This window comes from Zalophus californianus, chromosome 4 (assembly GCF_009762305.2).
Source record: "Zalophus californianus isolate mZalCal1 chromosome 4, mZalCal1.pri.v2, whole genome shotgun sequence".
NCBI lineage: Eukaryota > Metazoa > Chordata > Mammalia > Carnivora > Otariidae > Zalophus > Zalophus californianus.
In genome coordinates this window covers 11,361,534-11,383,773 of record NC_045598.1, presented here as the reverse complement: position 1 = coordinate 11,383,773, position 22,240 = coordinate 11,361,534, and the positions used below count along the sequence as shown (strand labels likewise).

At 42.6% G+C, this 22,240-nt stretch overlaps 1 protein-coding gene across 7 annotated transcripts in view; it reads right to left on the bottom strand.

Moving 5' to 3' along the window:
• Positions 1-22,240, bottom strand: part of DDI2 (DNA damage inducible 1 homolog 2) — a 42,248-nt gene that overhangs the window by 8,818 nt on the left and 11,190 nt on the right. For 2 of the 7 annotated variants that reach the window (XM_027568588.2, XM_027568597.2), the window contains exons 3-8: positions 21,463-21,699; positions 19,511-19,637; positions 15,664-15,791; positions 12,054-12,182; positions 6,771-6,874; positions 4,883-5,072 (exon numbers count right to left, since the gene is read on the bottom strand). In XM_027568588.2, the coding sequence (XP_027424389.1) occupies positions 4,883-5,072; positions 6,771-6,874; positions 12,054-12,182; positions 15,664-15,791; positions 19,511-19,637; positions 21,463-21,699 (915 nt within the window). Of the gene's footprint in view, positions 1-2,335; positions 2,399-4,882; positions 5,073-6,770; positions 6,875-12,053; positions 12,183-12,313; positions 14,603-15,663; positions 15,792-19,510; positions 19,638-21,462; positions 21,700-22,240 lie in introns of those variants that run through there. The other 5 variants (XM_027568644.1, XM_027568606.2, XM_027568617.2 and 2 more) reach the window with 5 other exon arrangements.

The following is a 22,240-nucleotide window of genomic DNA, read 5'->3' as shown; positions in this document are numbered from 1 at the left end:
GAGGTAGGTACATTCTTAATAAAAGATGTGTACTCGAATTCAGTATTTTTCTTTAAGTACCATTAATAAACATCCACATAGTAACTGGGTTAGTGCTCAAGACTGAGGGAAAAGGATGTATCTTTATGCTCAGTGAGCTCAGAACTCTAGAAGAGTTTCTCCAAGTGTATTCTATCACTTGCCCTGAAATCACCTGGCATGTTTGCTAAGCGTGCACATTCAGGGGCACTCATCCTTGGGAGGAAACCCATGAATATGCATTTTCAATAAGCTCCTCAGGTGATTCTTAAGCATGTCACAAATTTTGAGGATCTCTACACTGAACAATTCTCATGTCAATGCACTTTTAGTGTTTCAAATGTGAACATGAAGGTTCTAAACGACAAGTCTAAATCCGGGTATATCTGGAACAGAGCAGGAATTATAATGAGAAAGGAGAATACGCTTGGGAATCTCCAGAAGACAGAAAAACATTCCATTTAATTCATTTCTCTCCAAACTTCCTGAAAATCAGGATAAAGCTGTGTGAGTGTGGAGTCAAAGAACAAAAATAAGGCTAAAGGTCAAACAGATTAAATCCAATCATCACCTTACCAAATAGGGCAACTTTGGAAAGGATTATCAGTTACTTTATCACATTAACATGGTACAACTAAGTGAGAACATTTAAGTACTTTAAGGGCACGGTAGGGGGTGGTCCTGGCAGTGGAAGGAGATAGTTTGTAATGGTTTTTTGCCAGGCAATGACAATTTAGATTGACTGCAACTAACTGAGCACTCACAGGACGGCAGGCTCAAACACCACCTCATGACACCATTAATCATCACTCCAACCTGCCTTTTGCCACCGATCCAGTTAAACATCGACCTCTATGCAGTTACTATAAGATCTTCAATTAAATGTCAAAGGCTGGTAACAAAGATTACTTCACAATACAATCTCTTAGGGCAGATGTGACTCAAATGCTTCATGCTGATTAACATCCAATGTGGGGGGCCTGATCTTAAGAAGGCATGAAGCAATCCAGTTAGGATTCAAACAGCTCTAAATCATTCTAATGCGACATTGGTTAACAGCAGGAGAAGATAAAGCATTAACTGCGTCAGGAAGTTACTGACTTCTTGCAAAACAATCTGATAGCTTAGAGGTAAACGGGAAAACAGTATTTATTTCAGTGCAAATTATATCCATTAGTGCCTAGAAACACAGTGATTAATTTTATTTATCAATCTCTAGAGCTGACTCTGAAAGAGGTTCAACTGCGAGTTACTGCCAACAGAGAAGATGCGTTACAGTGAAGTATCTACGTGAGTGGCATAGGGTATGTGATAATGGCTTTCTGGCACCCGTGTGCCAGTTCGGACGACTGAGTGATGTCAAGGAGAACATGGCCTCCATGTGTTTGGTGCTCACTATGAAAGCAGCACACAGTCCTCCTATAGCTGAGACGGTCAGTCCACTGGCCTAAGTCCTAGCTGTAGGGGAGCGCTGGGTCAGTACTACAGGGTAGGGTAAGGGGATGAGGGCAATGGATATGAAGGCTAATTAAACCGTGTCTACTTTTACCCCACCTTTGTAAGGAAAAAGGAAAAAAGAAGAAATTGAGTGCTAGGTATCTAATTACAACCAGCCTGCAAACCCCTAATAAAGTCTAAGGTTGGTAGTTTAAAGACTCTCTCTTCCCCTTGAGAAATCAGCCGGTACGCTCAGGCTGCTGTCCCCCAGATTTACACTCTAGGGAAACGGGGACAGAGCGCCTCCAGGGGAGAGTCTGTCAGGCTAGGGAGCGACGGAAGAGCCAAGTGTCAGCTCTTCTTTCTGGGAGAATAAAGCCTAAGTTCTGCCCACATTAGTGAACCTGTGTCCCTAGACAAGTCAGCTGGTCTAGGGTTCCACTTCTTCCTCAGTGGACTGGCAATTTCTACCTGTTTCTAACTCTATGTGGTTGTGTGCAGTGCTAGGAAAAAAGAACTTCCAGGTTTTCAGAAGAAACAGACTCAAGAAACCCCTGATGGTGTAGTTACCTCAACAACAATGCACTGTGGTGCTGACTTTCTTGATTTGATATATTCACCATGGCCAGATGGGCCGTTTTTCCTGGGATTTCCCTCCCCTCCTTGGACTGTTCCAATGGTTGAGAAAATTTTGCATAGGAAATTGTGCTCAGTTACGTACATATGCCAACACACAGATGCATATACAGGCTAGTTGTAACCAGATTAAACGAGGTGAAATGGATGGCAGAAGCTAAATTCCAAAACTGCTGCAGATACAGAGACTTTCAGACCACAGACGATAACTGGATGGAAGGCTTAACGTGGTGTCTATAAATACCTGGTCTGGGGCCCACTCCAGCTGCAGTACACACACACTACATGCATCATGGCTTCTGACGCTCTGTTTGAATTAGGAAACAGACAAGCAAACTTGGGTTAACAGTGCAAACCACACAGCATGCAGGGTTTTGTCTCCATTCCTCTGCCACCTTTACAATCAGGAACTGGTAGAGTCAAGCTTGGGGAATGTTTCTGTAGTCTAGTTGGTTTAATTCTCTCACAATACATAAAGCAATGTGTCAACTTCAACAGATTTTTCAAAAGAACTTGGAAAGAAATGAACTTCAAACACCCACACACACAGAATTCACGGGCAGACATGTGGGACGGGTGGAGAACAGGAGACCCATAGATGGAATCACACGGTATGGAAATCTTAAAGGTGAGCGAACGCTTGTAACAGTCACTTTCCAAATTTCCTTCTCAGTTGAGATTTATTTTTAGAGGAAAAACAAACCAAACTGGATTATCCTGGCTTATCTTTTAGCCAGTTTTTAGAAGATGTATTAGATACAGCTCCTTTCGGATTTAGTTTTCCATTGATAGAAAAGATAAAGACACGCTGGTATAAGGTATCCACCAAAGAAACACTTTTTAGCACAAATACTTTCACCTACTATGTCCAGAGTTTTGATTTTGATGATACTGGGAAGTCGGTGTTCCAAACAAACAGGACCTGATGTAGAATTATTTCACTATTTAAACATTATAAAAATTAGCACAAGCCACGTATCATCAGTAACAAAAAGGCACGTGGGAAAAAACCCATTTCCTTTTAATCCTTTTAAAAAATATTTTTATTTTTTAATTTTACTTTTAATGTCCTTAAAGTAATCTCTAAGCCCAATGTGGGACTCAAACACATGACCCCAAGATCAGGAGTCTCACGGTCCACCGACTGAGCTAGCCAGGTACACACCTCCTTTTAATCCTTTCAATTGGTACATTCCTTTCACTATGCTGAAAACACCTGTGGTTTCTATTTTAATTCCCTGAACTTTTTATTACAAGAAGGTAATTACCCAAAGAGGGTAACTGTTAGTAGGTTAGAAAGCATTGCTATCATCAGCTAGTGCTTCTCAAATAAAAACACCAAATTGTGGGGGAAAAATGGAGATTTCACAAGATGGTAATACATCTTCATTTTGTTAATACCCAGTATTATGACTAAGCTGACAAGTTACTAAAAACAGGTAAAACCTTCTAAGTGGGTATGTCAAACTCAGTCAAGCTTGCCTTGCAGGGAAGATTAAAACTATTAATTTAGTCTCTGTCTGGTTGTTCAGAATTCTCCCCTTCCTGCAAAACAGTTATGTCACAACCAAAGCCGTACTTTATATGTAAAACTCAAAGGTGTCAAAAGGTGTGGTGATTAGGAACAAGGCCAGCTTGGAAAACTCTGTCTGCTACCCACACCCATTTTAAAGAGGCTCAGGGCTAGACCTCCGGGTGTTCTCTAAGTAAAAACACTGGCAAAATCTGGCTGCTTATTTTTTAAAGATCCTATCTTTTTTGTCTTTAGGAGAAAGCTATTCCCTGGACTTGTAGCTCTAATACATTTTGCTATACCAGAAAACACAGTGTGTGGTATTAGTCATTGATGAATAATTACAGCTCAAGACTTTAAAATAACCCCACCTTAAAAGTTAATTCTCTTCAGCTTCTAGAAAATGTATCCCAGAGTCACTGTTTTATAACAGATGGGGAAAAATTATGCCATGAAGGTAGGATTTCAGCAAAAATGTGTCCTTCTACTTAGCCCAGAAAACTTGGCTTGGTCTTTAGATTTAAACAAGCCATGACAACTGAGACTTAACGAAAAAATGACTAGGTATCCCCATGTCAACAGCTGATCTACTGTTCTAATTTAGCCCAAGGACACACTATGCAATCTCATTAATAGCATAAACACTGTAGTTTGATTAGTGTTCAATTGTGCATCTTATCGTCGATTCCTCTATGGTGGCAGCACTTTCAGTACATATTAAAAAGGTCGGGACTGCTTAGTCACAACGACAATGCTATCCTTCTAAGGAAATGGGCCCAAGAAAAGGAAAATAAATTTTCAGGGAAACTTTAGAACTCAAAAGGAAATGTCTGCTTAATTTTTTTTTTCTTTTTTAAAGTAGGCTCCACACCTAGCATGGAGCCCAGTGCGGGGCTTGAACTCACGACCCTGAGATCAAGACCTGAGCTGAGATCAAGAGTTGGCCCTTCAACCGACTGAGCCAGCCAAGCGCCCTGTAGTAATTTTTGTTAGGAAAAAAGAAACAAGATTTTTTAGAAAGCCTACCAAAATGTGCTTAAGCAAATAACTCCCTGACGTACCTGGTAACACAGCAATGGATCTGTCGAAACACCAAGGTTTTCTTTATTGGACTCAGAGATAGGAAGAGGTGGTGAGAGGACAAGGAACACATCCATGACAGGACAGTGACACGGATTAGAAACTGAAAAGGTCCCCAACCCCTCTGAAGATCCAACCTCCCCCGCTCACCAACCAGTAACAAGAAAAGTTATTCGAGAGCTTGGCCACTGCAAATACCTGCATCCTCTACGGATTTCTGAAGAGCTTCTGCTAATTCTTGGTCTGCAATCTCCTCCGGCCGCACGTCCTCTCGCCCAGCCCCGTATGCCAATCGGGCACACTCTGGTAACTCTCCCTCGGGAAGGAAGGTGGTCTGAGAGCCTGTGGTGCCGATCACGAGCACATTTTTCTTGAGGTCAATGGAACACTTAGAAGGAAGAGACCGAAGACAGATGACAGTGGATAAAACGCCATGCAGAAAAATTATCATGAATTTAAATATTTATTTCATATTTAAATATTTTTAAGTATTTAAAGTTTATAGCAGAATCATCTTCATTGGATGCGGTAATGTAATATGTAATTAAATGTAATGTAATACATGTTCATTGTAAAAATTTGGAAACATGCCGGGCATAATCAGCAGCCCCACTTTTTAGAAACATGTAAGTAACTTTTTCTTATAAAACTGAGACATACTATTTATACATTCACATTTACATTACTATTTACATTTTGCTTATTGCATAAAGTACAACTTATATTTAAACTTTATACCAATGATCTCAAAAGTGGTATATGGGCAAGGCCATCTCTACAAAAGTATTTTTTTTTTTTTTTAAAGATTTTATTTATTCGTTTGCGAGAGAGACAGAGAGAGAACAAGCAGGGGGAGAGGCAGAAGCAGACTCCCTGCTGAGCAAGGAGCCCGATGCGGGGACTTGATACCAGGACCCTGGGATCATGACCTGAGCCAAAGGCAGACGCTTAACCATCTGAACCACCCAGGCGCCCTCTACAAAAGTATTCTTTATTTCATACTTATGCTGCCCTCCTTTTTTGTATATTTTTCTGTGTATATGACATAGGACAGTACACACATGCATGTTTTATATCTGTCAAGTTGGAGAGTACTGGTCTATACCAAGACTAACAAACGGAGAAAGATGGTGACGGGTTAAAAAACTGGGTTTTATTAAAACATGCATTCACTCATCCCTTCTACTTAAAATTCTGCACCTTCAGTAGAATATTAACGCAGTATGTTTTATAGGAATTTAGTAATAAAAATCTTTTTAAAGAGTACTAGTGACATAAAAATATTGACTAGATATGAAATATTGCTGTGAAAAATCTTATTACCCAGTGGACACTAACTGCTTCTTCAATCAGAAGAGTTTATCTTTAAACAAATTATTAGACTTCAGAGTGGAAATATAAATATCACTGCAAGCAAATATATTTACAAATCCTCCTCCCTGTACTAAATAAACATTTCCACTCCCAACATCTCATGTACACCTTCCTTAATCCTGCAGCTCTTCTTACTGAGCATCGTCTGCCTAGGTAGTAAGGATTTACTAAACGTATACTTGCAGTAAAATCACCATCATGATGGCACCTGGGTGGTTCAGTCAGTTAAGTGTCTGACTCTTGACTTCAGCTCAGGTCATGATCTCAGGGCTGTGAGATCGAGCCCTGAGTTGGGCTCTTTCCTGGCCATGGAGTCTGCTTAAGATTCTCTCTCCCCTTCTCCCTTTGCCCCTCCCCCACCTCTCAAAAAAAAAATTACCATCATGTGTTGTTCAGATCCCGCAAACCTGTCAAAAATTACCTGAGTTCCCATCAAAAACTAAAAATAACACAAGAGAACAAAGTTGCCCATTATAATCTCAAACAGATGGCAAGATTTAAAGATTCAGAGAGATTTCACAAGAAGAAATTCTATTTCTATGGATACATAATTTCAAACCATGCATGATGACATCCTCAATTCAGGACCTTTCCAGGTTGGAGAAGCCATGGCCTCTCAGTTTTCCGGTATACACAACCGAGGGAGATGATGTGCTAATAACCATGTAACACACAAAATACCGATGCAAAAGGAAAGCGAAGCTCTAACTACCTGATGCCGCTTCAGCATGTCCAGTCCCAGAAGCATGTCCATGGGCTGTTCCTCAAGTATAGAGAAAGAACACGCCAGGAAATCTCCTTCAATCTGAACCTGAGCTAAAGCACATTAAGAGAAGAGATTGTGGATTTTTATTTTAATCTCTACTTTTTATTTGATTTTATTTTTTTGAGATTACTGATTTTTGCTTCAAAAGCCTCACACAAGCTTCAGAAATGTACCTCTCATTCTGTGCCTTGCTCCCTGTAATCAGCCAAAGCCAGGGCAAGGCATGAAACAGGTGAGTTAAGTATCAAAATCCAGTAAGCCCAACGATCGGTTTGAAAGCCAATGAAGGCACCAGCTTGTAAAGTGGCTAAGAGTGGAACGACACTACCCAGAATACCCGGCTAGATACATGGTACCATTGGGACACATGCTCAGGTGGTAAGGAAAGCTGGCCCTAAGTTCCTCCAATATTAACCACTTGCTTCCTAAACGCTTACAAAAGGCTTTCTAAAAGGGAAATAAAATCTGTACATAAGTTAGCCTCCAAAAAGTAAACTGTTTATTATTGCCTGTTATAATCAAGTTTCTATTTGCAAAAGCTGAGACAAACCAATGCCTGTGTTTGCCTGGAGCCTCCTGCTTTGCCTCTTTCCTTAATTAGTCCTATATATATATATACATATAATATATTAAAATTACTTTGTTGGGGCGCCTGGGTGGCTCAGTTGTTGAGCATCTGCCTTCGGCTCAGGTTGTGATCCCAGGGTCCTGGGACCAAGTCCCACATCGGGGTCCCTGCTCCGTGGGAAGCCTGCTTCTCCCTCTCCCACTCCCCTGCTTGTGTTCCCTCTCTCACTGTCTCTCTCTGTCAAGTAAAAAAAATAAAAATTACTTTGTTATTAAGTATATCTTTTTTTTAAAAGATTTTATTTATTTTTGAGAGAAAGCATGAATGCACTGCTGTGGGGGAGGTTGCAGAGGAAGAAGCAGGCTCCTCTCTGAGCAGGGAGCCCAACTCGGGACTCGATCTGAGCCCCCTGGGATCACGACCCGAGCCGGAGGCGGACTCTCAACTGACTGAGCCCCCACGCACCCTGTTCTTAAGTTTATCTTACAAACAGAAGAGTATATGAAATGTGTACAGTATAAAGCCTAACAGAACAAACACCGATGCATTTATTTCCCAGGTTAGAAAACACAAAAGCACAGAAATTCCCTATATATTCTACCGATCAGAACTCAGTGACTTCTCCAACCTTCCCCACTAACCTGGTTTTTGTGTTCATCATTCCCAGCTTTTTAAATAATCCTTACCGGTTCTGTATGATTTCTAAGCAGCATTACTGTTTAACTTTGTGTTTTTGAACTACGATTTGCTTCTTTACTCAAAAAATATTTTGAGATCTATCCCTGTACATGGGACTCTGTTTCTTTCACTTTAAATCACCCCTTAGAGTACTGTAATGTCTAATATACCACAACTGATTTATCGATTCTATTGCTCCGCGACTTTCTGGGTCGCTTTCAGTTTTCTGCTGTCATAAGCAATGCTACCCTGAATATCCTGGTACTTGTCTCCTGGTGTGTATTCAGTTTCTCTAACGGGGTGGGGTGTGTGTGTGTGTGTGTGTGTGTGTGTGTGTGTGTGTGTGTGTGTGTGTGTGTGTGTGTGTGTGTGTGTGTGTGTGTGTGTGTGTGTGTGTGTGTGTGTGTGTGTGTGTGTGTGTGTGTGTGTGTGTGTGTGTGTGTAAAGTGTGTGTGTGTGTGTAAAGTGTGTGTGTGTGTGTGTGTGTGTGTGTAAAGTGCTTGTTTAGTCGTTTCTGCAATTTTTTTATAATTTTTTTTTTTTTTTTAAGCAGACTCCATGCCTAGTGTGGAGCCCAAAGCAGGGCTTGAACTCATGACCCTGAGATAAGACCTGAGCTGAGATCAAGAGTTGGACCCTTAACTGAGCCACCCAGGTACCCCTATACTGTCTTTTCTCCTGAATTGGAGGACAGACAACACACACATAATGTACATATTCTGAATCTGAATCCTTTATTAGTCATATGTGTTTCAAAAATTCTTTCCTACTTTGCATTTGTTCACTTTCTTTATGCCTTTTGATAAAAAGTTCTTAATCTTAATGTGGCCAAATTTGTCAAATAATTTCCTTCTTAACTTTTAAGGAACCCCTTCCCCATGCAAGATATTCTCCTATATTTTCTTCTAAAAGCTCTGACTGCCTTTCACATCAAGGTCCTTCATCAACCCTGAACTGACATTTGTGTGCGATGTAAGACAGGGTCCAATCTCCAATTCATTTTTTCCACACGGACACCCAGCTGTCCTAGCACCGTTTCCTGAAAACTTCCCTCCGCTCCGTAAGATTTCCTCTCTCATGTGTCAAGGTCCACGTAAGCATGGGTCTGTTTCTGTTCTAGCCCTCTGGTCTTGACACCTAGAGAGGGAGTTATTCCAGAGTATCCTGCCCATTCCTACAGTAAATGGCCCATGTAGAATTTTAAGTTAGCACATCAGGTCTCACAAAAAAAAGAAACCTACCGGGATCTTAAGGGCGTTATAATCACCCTACTGCTGATGAACGTGCGAGAACTACCACCTTCGACATCCTGAGGCTTCTTATCCGTGACGTAGCGCCCCTTTACTTAGATTTCCCTTATAATTGTAAGGTTTTCTTCCTCCCTATCAGAGCCAAAGCTGCAAATGCTACAGCTTGCCCATCCACAAGGAAGGACACAAGAGACTGGTACTTACATTACTTCCTCCGATCATTTTCCTACTTAAAACCACAAAAATTCTGAGAATTTAGACTCTGAAGCAACCATTGTGTGATAGTTCAGGCCCACTGTAGGTACGGAAGTATATGTGAGGAAGGTATTTAAACTGTTCTTAGTCTATACAAATCGACAAAAGAAAACAGAGACTCTAATAGACAAATATATTACAAAAGAAAGAGAAAAATGGGTAGAAACTATCACCGGCAATAAAAGAAACTTACAGTAAAAAAAAAAACAAAAAAAAAAAACCCCTTTTTTAATCTGTACATTAAGGGAGTAAAAACTAATAACCCTTGATTGCATAAGGACCTCAAGATGAATACTGATTCATTGCTGGGAAAGCTGCTTTGGTACAAGTTAGAAATACATCAAGAGCTTTTAAGTATTCATAACCTTTGATTCAGTAGCTTCACTTACAGGAATTCTGACTAAAAAAAATTAAAATGTGCACAAAACTACACAAAAATCCACTGCCGTATTACAATAATAAAATATTGGGGGGAAATTTTATCCTAAGAGTTGACCACTAAACCCATATAAGAGAATGCTATGCATCTGAATGGTGCTTATGAAATATATAGTAACAGCAGAGAAATATTATGAATATCATTTTTTCATAAAACAGGGTATAAAATTCTATACATTATATGACCACTTTTTTGCAAGAATAAAATGCATGGAAAAAAAGGCCAGAAGGAGATGAAGTGGGACTTGGTGGTTAAGTCTCACTCAAAAGGATTTAAAGTATTAAGAAAAAGAACAATTTTGGTTAGAGATGAGGGACTGAACACATGTATTTATCTCCATTTACTCCTAAAAGATTCATAATAAAAGTTTATTTAAGGTACAAATCACTAAGGACAAAAATAATGGAAGAAACAACTGAAACACAATTTTGGAACAGAAAGCAGAGGACAGTAAGGAAAACCAGGAAGTAAGCCAGTTCACATGTCAGAACTCCCCAGAGGCTGATGAACAAGGACCTGTGCAAACAGGGGTAGAGGTGGGTCCAAAGCAGGAAGACTGGGTGAAGGTCTCTGTAGGAGGCACAGTTAGATCTTGGGGTTCCCTCTGGCCCTCTGCTCAGTCACGTGACTTCTTCCCTTCACCCCCACAGTAGACCGGAGGTTTATTTTCTCAAGACGGTAAAACACAGGTGGGCACGGAGGAAGACAGAGATACAACAAGCATGTAACTGAAACCCAGGGGGATGAAGTTCAAGTTTACTGAGCATCTAGCCCTTTTCTCCCTTCCAACTTCCAGATCACCCACAATTGCCATGGCTGCCCACCCAAGTAATCTTCCAAATAGCCTTTTGGTGTCCCAGTCTTCAATATGAGCAGATGCCAAGGGTCAGCAGACATCTGGGAAAACCATCTAACACAAACATCAAATAAATGCAAAACATAATAGAAAGGTTGGGAGGCAAAGTTGAGGAAATCTGCCAAACAAATAACACACCCAGGACACATGAAAGAGAGAAATAGGAAAGAAAGAATACTAGAAGACAAGTCCAGGATAGGAGATTTATCCCACCCAAGCAACAGACATAGGGCAGGGGGGTGCAGGGAGTGAAAAGTACCCAGTGCAGTGAATGAAGACAGATCTACACCCCAGTACATCACTGTGAAATTCCAAAACACTGAGGTCAAAGAAGATTCCACAAGCTTCAGAAACGGAAAAGAAATCTTTCACATAAAGGGTCAAGAATTGGGACAGCAGCCAGCTTCCCTACAGCAACCCACTGACAAAAACTGCGGAAAACAGAAATGATTTCCAACTTAGCCACACTGGTAGAATATAGTGGAAAAAGACAAGTTCTGATTCTTAAGGACTCAGTTTCCACCCTTACACTTTTTCTCAGGAAGCTACTGGAAGGTGTACTCTAAGGATGAGGAGCAAAATTACAAAGAGTGAGACAGGGGATGCACATAATCCAATTTACCACCAAGGGGAAAGGAGCCTTTGAGATCCAGGCAAGGGAGATTCTAAACAGCAGCTGTGAGGCAACTCTGAAGCACCCGTCCAGTCTCTAGAAGAATCTTCAACAGGATGAAATGCATAAAGAAGATTTACACAACTAGGTAAGTGGGTTTGGGGACTGAGTAACACACAGAATCCCAAATGACCAAAACAAAAGAATTATTACGAGAAAAACAATACTAGACACAAAAGGAAAAGCAATCATTTTCAATTAGATGGCTCAGCTCTCAACAGTATTTACGTATCAGTAACAGCACAATACGTGCGTTATTTTGAAATATGGAGGTAAGCACCAAAAGAAATGAGCTAAAATAGTTGAAAGGGATCTCTAAGGCACAGGAACAGAGAAGTACACAGCGACTGATTTTTCATAACCAGCTAAAACATGTACATGTGTAATTCAGACAAAACAGAGGATTTAAAATTCCTGGCGATTAGGCTTGCTGGATCAGATATACCTAAGCAAAATGAATTTTTTAACAATCTACTATTCTGAAAAGACTCCCGCGGTGCCTTTGCTCACCTAGATGTACCCTTCCAATAATCTTCTGAGTGCCCACTCCTTTGGCGATCCCTGCCCACCGACGGTCCACCAGCCTCATTATATTACACCTTTCTGCACAAGCTTGGCTCATAATAGTCATCTGGGCACCTAGAAGTGGAGGGAAACATCAGATAATAAAAACAAAGTCCACGTTTGTGCTAAGATTAAAAATGTAGCCTGACAACAGGGCAGAGAGCAAGTTCACCCCCAGGCTTTTGTCTGTGTAAAATTATTCATACCTAGCTTAATCTAGCCCTTAGTTGTTCCTGTCACACTTAATTCAACTTCCAGTTACACACTGGAATCTGAAACGCAGTGTAGAAACCTGACAGGGAATGAAAGAATATTTTGTTTAAATGTAGTAATTGGAAGACATTTTCAAACTTTACCGACAGAAAGCAAAACTACCTGGAGAGGACTTTCAGAAAGTCAAACCATGTCTACAGATGGAAACACTAAGTTAAGCACTACTTTACAGTCAGATCCACCTTCACCAAGTACCTCTAAACATCTTATCAGATTATTTTTCTTTCGAACTTTGGGACACTATAATTTACTAGGTAAAACGTGCAGTCTCTCAAATAAATACGAGCTGAACTCGCCCTCTCTGCGCCAACAATCACACTCTGGCAAAGAGGGCAGTCAGGGTCTTTTCTTGCATGTATTCACCCATGCGGCCGAAGCAGGCCTGTGCAGGAGACAGACACATCTCTGTTTTCCCCTACGGTCCTAATCTCTCCCAAGACTCTAGTCTACACGTCCGTGTGCTCGACATTTCCATCTCCAAGCCAACAGGTATTAAACCCTTTCTCTCCCAAGTGATTCTCACTTTGGATTTCTCTCCTTACCAATGAAGTTACTTTCTTGCAACACAGAACTTCATACTTGTGACCCCTTGTCTTTTAGCCTTCTCCCCACTCTCAAACTCGGCTCCAACCCTCTGAGTAAGTTTTATGCAATTTCTATTTCTGACCTTCCTTCTTCTAACTATAGCAATCAGCCCAGCTCACACCCTATTCCCCTCGCTGGTGGACAATTTCTCTGGTTTCCAAACCACTCTGTGGAGGTATAATTTAAAGCAAGGGAATAGTTCTGACCCTGAGGGATACGTAATTTTCCAGATCTGTCACTGTCGTCAGTCTTCCTCAAATATGACCTTCAGATCACTTATTCATCTGCTCAAAAATCCTCAATGGCTCCTCCTCTAAGATTAGCTTCAAACCACCTGCCACAGTTTCAGAGTCTACCTCATCCTGGCCAGACTGCTTCCCGTTGCTCCAGACCGGATGTCTGTGTCCCTCCAAACCTCCTTTGTTGAAACTATCACATTCCTAATGTGACTGCATTAGGAGGTGGGGCCTTCAGGAGCTGAGTAGTCATGGAGATGAAATCCTCGGGGACGGGACGAGCATCCTTACACAAGAGCCCCCAGACAGCTCCCTCACCCTTTCTGCCATGTGAGGACACTGAGAAGATGAATGTCTGGGATGGAGGAAGTGGGTCCTCAGCAGACACCGCACTTGCCCGCACCTTCGTTCTGGATTCCCAGCCTCCAGAACTATGAGAAATAAACCTGGGCTGTTCATAACCCCCCAGTCAGTGGTATTCTTTTATAGCAGGCCCAACAGATGCAGCTGTCAGCCCCATGCTCTGACTGTTCTAAACCCTCCACTTGGACAGGACCAAGTTGCTCCCTCTGCCTCTCACTCCCGCGGACCCTCCTGCAGAGTGCCCCCCTCCCCCGCCTTCACTTTCTCTGAACTCCACTTAGGCGGTAGGGCCCAGCTCAAACCCCGCCTCCTCCCCAGCTGGTCCACCTTGCCCAGTGATCTCCCCTCTCATTCAATTCCAACACTTCCTGTTCGTTTTACTCATTAGGCACCTTACGCTTTGTGGGCACTGAAAGCTCTTGGCATTTGAGGAAGCTTAGATTCAAGAGGGCCCAGGAAAAATGAAGGAGAAGAAAATTGGAGAAAGCAATCTCTTCTCTTCCTCTCTCCCCACACTACTCCACAAAAGCTACTTATTGTTGTAACGTAAGTGAGCCCCCCAAGACAAGAAAGGGCACCTTTTGCAATTCTCCTGCCTTTTCTCAAGCCTTGGCTAGAAGCCCCTTCCTTTGCCCGTGGAGGCAGGGCAGTTGAGATGCCCGCTCTGTGGGGAAGCCATGCCTGAGCACCCCAGTCAGAGGGAGAATGTGGTGTCGATGGCTATCCAACATGCATCTGATTTTTGTGGTCACTGAGTTGTGGCATCAAACAGATCTGGAGCTGAATCCAAAGTCCACTACTCGTGAACTCTGTCTACCTGGAGTGACATCACCTCTCTCAGTTTTCTCATCTACAAAATAGGGTTAATAGTTGAACACGGTTCATAGGGATAACCCGAGGATTAAGTGAAATTAAGATGATTTATATTAAGCACCTAGTATAGTGCTTGGCACAAAGTAAGGGCTCAGTAAATGTTGAGTGTTACTTTTAGGGTCTCTTATGTATGTATTTGTCTCTCACTCATAGGAGCCCCATGAAGCTCCAGTTAGTGAGTTTTACTCCCAAACACTCAGCACAAGTGCCCTGCCTACAGCATTCAATGGACTTTTTTTTTTTTTTTAAGATTTTATTTATTTATCTGACAGAGAGAGACACAGCGAGAGAGGGAACACAAGCAGGGGGAGTGGGAGAGGGAGAAGCAGGCTTCCCGCCGAGCAGGGAGCCTGATGCGGGGCTCGATCCCAGGACCCTGGGATCATGACCTGAGCCGAAGGCAGACGCTTAATGACTGGGCCACCCAGGCGCCCCTCAACAGACATTTTTTTAAACTGAATAATCAGCGAATGTGCTTCTCCCAGGAATGTATGCATCTCAAGATACAAACACCTAATGGCAGGTGAAACCTAGCATGTGCTCAAATAATTGTGGACGAACAAATGGAGGAAAATGTTCCTTGAACAGGGCCTTTTACTACTCTAGGACTCATCCTATCTTAAGAGTCTGGGTGAGCTACACAGAATTAAGACATGTAAGACCACTGAGCCGCACCCACACGGTGTTGTGTGTGGTCTTCCTACAAAGCAGAGTTATTACCGCGAGGAAAGGTGCCGGCTGGTACAGGGATTATTTAAATCCTCAAGAGGGAAACTCCCTGTCTCCTGACCTGGCTGCTAAGTTCTTTAAGGGCAAGAGCCCTGATTCAATACATGCTTCAACTCCTCATAGCTCCTGGCAAAGTGATGCCACACAGACCACGCTGAGATATTTGACCTACACTCTATACAGTTGCTTCTTACGGCTCCTTCTCCTAAACCATTTATTCCCAAATTTCTTACAGAGGTATCCTAAAAATTCAGGATGCCAAATAAAGGAAGGTAGGAAGATAAAGGACATACTGCACAATACAAAACCAGTTAAGAAACGATTAAGAAATAAACCTGTTACAAACAAACAAACAACAAGATTGGCAAGTGAAGTAACCCCCAGGCTTGTTAGCAGTCCAGTAGACTCCTGCCAGCTTTAACAGGCACCAGGCTCCCCTTCTCCCTGTGTCAGGTCAGAATGTCGGAGAGATGGAGAGACTGAGCTGGAGACGTCACCTGAGTCAACAAAGGCTTTCACAGGATGTCCATTCACTTTGCAGTTAATATAAAGCATCACCACTTGACCAAAACTTTCAGGAGCCTCTTCCATAGCTATTGTCATGTTTTCCTCAATGTTCTGTTGCCTGTAACAAACCAAAACCAAGTACAGTAAAAATCATTATTTCCAGGAAGGGAAATCTGTTTCAAAGTCACAATATTAAAAACAGACTTGGCTTTCTCTTCAACAGTGGCAGACGCAGAGACGCTGATCTTCGCGAAGATCCTGGCAGGCAAGACCATCAACCTCGAGGTTGAGCCCAGTGACACCAGTGAGAATGTCAAAGCCAAAATCCAAAACAAGGAGAGCATCCCACCTGACCAGCAGTGTCTGATTTTTGTGGGCAAACCGCTGAAGGATGGCCGCACTCTCTCAGACTACAATATCCCGGGAGACCCCACCCTGCACTTGGTGCTTTGCCTGCGGGGTGGCACCATGGAGCCTTCCCTCAGCCAACTGGCCCAGAAATAAAACTGTGACAAGATCATCTGCCACCAGTGCTTTGCTTGCCTGCACCCCTGCGCTGTCAACTGCCTTGGGAAGAAGCACGGCCACACCAACCCCCAGCGCGCCAAATAAGGCCCCTCCACCGGCTCTTCCTTTGCCTGCAGGGCAGCCTCCTGCCTGAGCCCCCAAGGCCTTGGAGTGTCCGTGGTTTCCCTTTCACTGACTAGGGGAAAAAAACCCCAACAGAACTGTACACCTCTTTTGCCCGTTATAGCAGTTGAGTCATGGAAATGAAAACCGATGCTCTTTCCTGCAACAGGTGAGGTGGGGATGCAGCCGGCAGAAAATCAAAAGGCATACACATGGCTTTCTCACGCAAAACAGTTCCTGTCCCTTTATGAGCTCAGATACAGGAAGATAAACCTCTGGAGAGTAAGGGTCACAACCTTTTAATTCTGTAGAATGTGAGAATTTCACGAATGCTTAAATTTTAACGGGTGATTTACTGGGTATCTGGGTACATTTCCTATGTCCAGTGCCTTAGAAAGAGTTGGCAAATATAATACATGGGTGTTAACGGTCTGGGCTGTGTCTCTGCTTAACTCCCGAGACTGGGTTTTCTACCTGTGAGTGAGGGTAATGACTCCTGCTGTAGTGTGGCTACGAGGCGGAGAGCATCTAGAACACAGTGATACAAAAGCAGATGCTCAGCAAATGCATGCGTCTCTCTAGTTACCGCTCTCACTTAGAAAACCACACACACACTTATCACGGCTCACGTGGGCCGTCAAACCGTTCCTTCAAACGTCACACATATTCTAGTTCCCACATGAGAAAAGGATGTAAAAGGGGGTTCTAGCTTACTCCAACATCTCATGCCTTCATTCCCAACCTTTTAAAAACATGTGCCTCGGATAAACCTCATTGGCTATGATACTGCCACTGTGCAAAGTTATCAAACACTACCAACATTAATGGGAATGAGGGCAGGGGCTGGGCAACGTACCTGAAGATTGAGACACGAACAGAACGGGGCCCCAGATTGGGGATAAACTACAACCACAGACCACCACCCGTCTGTGCAAAGAAACTTCTACGGGAGTGCAGCTGCATGCTCACTTCTGTGCTGTCGCATTACGTATGGCCGCTCTGGTACCGGCACTGGCTTAAACGAGCCTCGTGACAGAGAGAGCAGGGCCTGCAAACCCTAAAATATTTACTCTCTGGCTGACCCCTGCTCTAACTTGTAGTGCCTGTCCTTTTTGTAATAATACTCTACCTCAACTGATCTGATGATTTCATCAGCCATTCTGTAATATATGAAACTTTTCAGGAAATCAAAGGCACACTTGCTTAATTTAGTCAGGGAAATATGCAAGCTATTATACCCCAGTGTACATATACCCTGAGTAATCACTGATGCAGCGTACCAAATAAAATTTTAGAGGAGGCATTTGACAGAATTACACAGCTTTTCTCTTATGCCACATTCATAAATTTAGAAATGAACTAAAATTAGTTGTACACTCCTGACCTTGCATTGACTCCAACTAAGATAAATTTCAGCAAAATCAGATTCTGAGATAATACCAGTCACTTTGGCTCTTCTGGACCCTATATGTAAGAGTCTCTTGAGAGGCACAAGGTCTTCTTTAAAAGAGTGTACACATTACCCCATTTCCTTAATCTCCCCTGGCCCCCCATGAGCCACACGAATGTGCCTCATCTCACTGCTGCTCTGCCCACAGGGCAGGTCAGGGTTTGGCCACGATGCCTCTCCACTCTCCCTCCCACCACTCCTACTTCCTGGGTTGTCTATTCTTGAGAATTATGTCAGTCAGGTTCCCTAAGAGCTGCAATGGGGTCTAGTTCAGAGAACACAAATTTCTTCCTGTTTCTCTGGGTAGATTTAACTAGCGAGATGTTTTTTCAAAGATATTCATATACTAATATACTGATGCAATTAATGGGGGCGCTTCATCAACGAGAACACGAATGGCTTGGGGCTGACAACTGATTCTGACATACAATTTAAATTTCCCTAATTTCAAATGTAGTTACAGAAACAAGAAATAAAATAACCATTATTTGACTTCCAAGCTGACAGTTTAACGTAACGACCAAGTGGGGCTTCATTCGAGTAACAAAAGATTATGACAACGAAGAACATAATTCTTAGTTATACAGCAGTCCCCCCTTTCTCTGCAAGGGATACATTCCATGACCCCTAGGGGACGCCCGAAACCACAAAGAGTACCAAATTCTATACATACTATGTTTTTTCCTGTGTATACATACCTATAATAAACCTTCGTTTATCAGTGAAGCATAGTGAGATAGAAGCAGCAATAATAAAATAATTATAATATTGTGTAATAAACATTATGTGAATGCGGTCTCTCTCAAAATATCTGATTGTACTGTACTCACCCTTCTCATGATGATGTTAGATGATAAAATGCCTACGTAATAAGATGAAGTGAGGTGAATGACAGAAGTTTTGTGACGTGGTATTAGGCTACTACTGATCTTCTGATTTATCTGCTTCTGGACTACAGTTAACCGCAGAAAACCGAGACCCTGCATAAGGTGGGGGAAGAACTAAGGCCTTAACCGTTTGCAACAAAAACTGAATGGGGGGGGGGGGCAGCTGTTCTTTCACTCTAAGGGACTGAAGAGCATCTTGCTCATGACTAGAAATGTGGCCAAGGTTGGCATTAGCATCACTGTACCTGCTCTGGCCCCACCTCTTAAGATTCTGATCCATCAGATTTGGGAGTGAAGCACAAGCATCTACATTTTTAAAGCTTCTTTTGTGATTTTAACGTAGCCCCTGGTGAGAACAACAGCATTAGAGATGTGGGAGCTGGAAAAGCGTCCGGCAGTCAGTTTATCCACTGAGGCCAGGCAAGAACTGAAGGAGGAAAACAGACCCAGGACTACAGGGTTCCATCTGTCCAGAGCTCTCTCTAATCCAATCACGCTCAAGCCTGGGTTTAACCAGGGCTCCCGCGTTATGTCTAAGGACTGAGATTCCAGTCAGTCAGCCTAACAGTCTCACCCAGCTGGGGCTTCTGCTCAGCCCCGGGGTCATCTACCTGCAGCTGCTTTGATGATGCACTGTGGGCTGGTCCCGGAGTTTTCATATTCAAGTTTTGGAAGAGAAAGCCATTAAGTTAGGTTTGTAGTGTTGAATCAACGTGTGAGGAGAGAATGACCTAAAAGGCTGATGCTGCTCTCTCAAACACAAAAAACAAGGACGCTGCTTCAGAGCAGATGCCCAACTGATACCGGGTCACCTGTCATTCGGGAACTCTGGATTCTCTAAAGCTCGCTCTTTAGGTAAAGGGTCATTACCTTATATCTTCTTCTATTTTTGCCTGAGCTTCAAGATCAAAAGGGTCAGCAGAAAAGAGACGAATCCTTTCTTGCTCTCTCCGGGCTCGGTCCTGCTGCTGCTCCACCAGGACCCTAGAAAATTTCTCTACAAAAATAAGGGGGAAAGTCTTCAGTACCACTCTATTTCCATTCTTTATTAGTATTTCCCCAGATCAAATAGTTTCTCAAGATACAACTGTAAAGAGATGCAGAAAGGAACCCTAAGAATTATTTTAAGTGAGCAATTACATTTACTTGCTATTTGCTGAAGCAAGACTACGTCACCCAAATTCAGTATAAAGAAATCAAGTCTTTGCAAAAATCATTTCTTCCTGTAAGAAGTTATCCATCGTATTGTTTCTACCCGGAGACAACAATAGTTCGACTGAAATCAGCGGGAATGACTATCTGTGTGGCAGGTAAATGGCTGCACTCTCCTCCCCAGCTGCTCTTATGAACCTATTACCTAGAAATAAAACAGAGCACGACAACAGGGAACGCAGTCAATGGTACTGTAATAGCGTTTGTGTGGTGACAAATGGTGTGCCTGTGGTGAGCACAGCATAAGGCACAGACTTGATGAATCACTATGTTGTACACATGAAACTAGGGTAACATTGTGTGTCAACTATAGTTCAATTAAAAAACAAAAATCAAACAAAAAAACAGTGCACTACAACCCTGTTTCTCCTCTTCTAGTTCCATTCCCTTTGTAACACCCTCTGCCTTAAGCCAGGTAAGTTAAATGCAAACTACTGTTAGCCTACCTATCTAACCTGATGAATAATAGGAAAATGAGTAAAGAGAAAATATTGCTTGCTTTAAAATGTATGTTAGAAGAATCACCTTAATTTTGCTATTTCTTAAATGGGGGTGCATATAAGTGTATAAACTTAAACATGCCATCATTGTGGTCTTTGGTGACTAGATCTGCTACATAAGAAATTAAAGACACCAAAATAACGGTCATAGGAACTATTAATACACACACCATGAATGAATCTAAAACACATTAAGTTGAGCAAAAGAAGCCTGACATGAGAGAGGACATAGTATATGATTCCATTTATGTGAAGATCAAAACCATGATTATCAGAATGGCAGTAGCCCATAACTGACTTGTTGCAGAGAATATACTGGAACTCCTGGAGTGAGAAAAATGTTCTGTATCTTGACTAGGGTGGTGGCTACATGAGTTTGCCAAAACTCAATGAACTGTATACTTAAAATCTGTGCATTTCTGTTAGGTAATTATTACCTCGATCTAAAAAATGGTCAACTGAGAAATGAGCTATTAAGTATCTGTTACGTTTTAAAATTTAATCAGTGCCACTTCATAAGCCCAAGAGTAAAACTAGAGAAATTTACAGAGAAAAACTTTATTCATGAAGCTGACTAAAAATATGCGTTCTGTTTAATATAAGAATGGCCCAAATACAGCTCCAAGCAAACTGTTAGCAACAACCCCACTCTCCTTAAAACTTGGGGTGGGTGAAAATAAAGGGGTTGGTTCCGTTTTACCATGCAGGCTGATGGCACTGGACATGTTTTCTGTAACTAAAAGCATTTCACCTGGCAGCAAGCTGGCTTACTAGTGCGCTCTCAAACTGAGAGTCTAACCAAACAGGTTAAAATATCAGTTCCTAGGTTATGCGCTGTGAAAATAATTTGAAAAAAAAAAAAAAGTCAATGGAGGGGGCTGGTCAAGCTGGATTTCAGAACTCTATGCAGTTGTAAAATTCTCTCACTACTGCCAATCGACTCAGCCTTTGATACTAGCACTAATTTACCTAGAGAGCAACTGGTAGGTTCAAGAAACCACGTGACGCGGTGGGCTGAACACACCAGTTGCTTGAGTTTCTCCACACATGCTGCGACAGAACTACTTCCCCTCAGGTCAGCTTGACAGTCTTCCATATTTATAAGCTTACCAAGGTCTCCACTGAGCAGAGCATCTGCCAGGGGTGGATTGCGTTCCTTCAGCAAGGACAGCTCATGGGGGTTGGCCAGCAACATGTCTCGGAGCAAGGCTGGATTGTCCAAGCCCTGAGGAGATGAAGCTATGTCTCCAGGAGATGAGTGGGACTGCTGGGCTCCTGGTGGCTGGCGCTGCCGGGAGCCTGACGTGCCAGGCACGGCTATACTACGGAAGTCTATTCGGGGTAAGTCTGTTGGGGAAAATCGGTTCAAAGTTTACTTCCAGTGACTCCATAAAAACAAACATTTGAAGGGAACAGCGGAACATATGCTGGTACATGGCATGTAGTAAATGGTAACTGCAGACATCTGACCCTTCCCCTGCTCTCTCTCTCAACTAACTAAATATAAAGACAGCAGTCCGAGAGAGAACCCACAGGCAAGAACAGAAAAGGGGTGCTGACAATGGAAGTAACCCTAGACTTTTGGCTTATACAGTATCCCAGAAGAGATGACAAGTTTTTACTTATTTGTGTGTGTGGTTTTTTTTTAAGATTTTATTTACTTGACAGAGAGAGAGAGACAGAGAGAGAGGGAACACAAGCAGGGGGAGCGGGAGAGGGAGAAGCAGGCTCCTCGCTGAGCAGGGAACCCGATGAGGGGCTCAATCCCAGAACCCTGGGATCATGACCTGAGCCGAGGGCAGACGCTTAACGACTGAGCCACCCAGGTGCCCCTACTTATTTGTGTTTTTAAAACATTGAAGCTAGTCTCAGTAAACATAATCACATA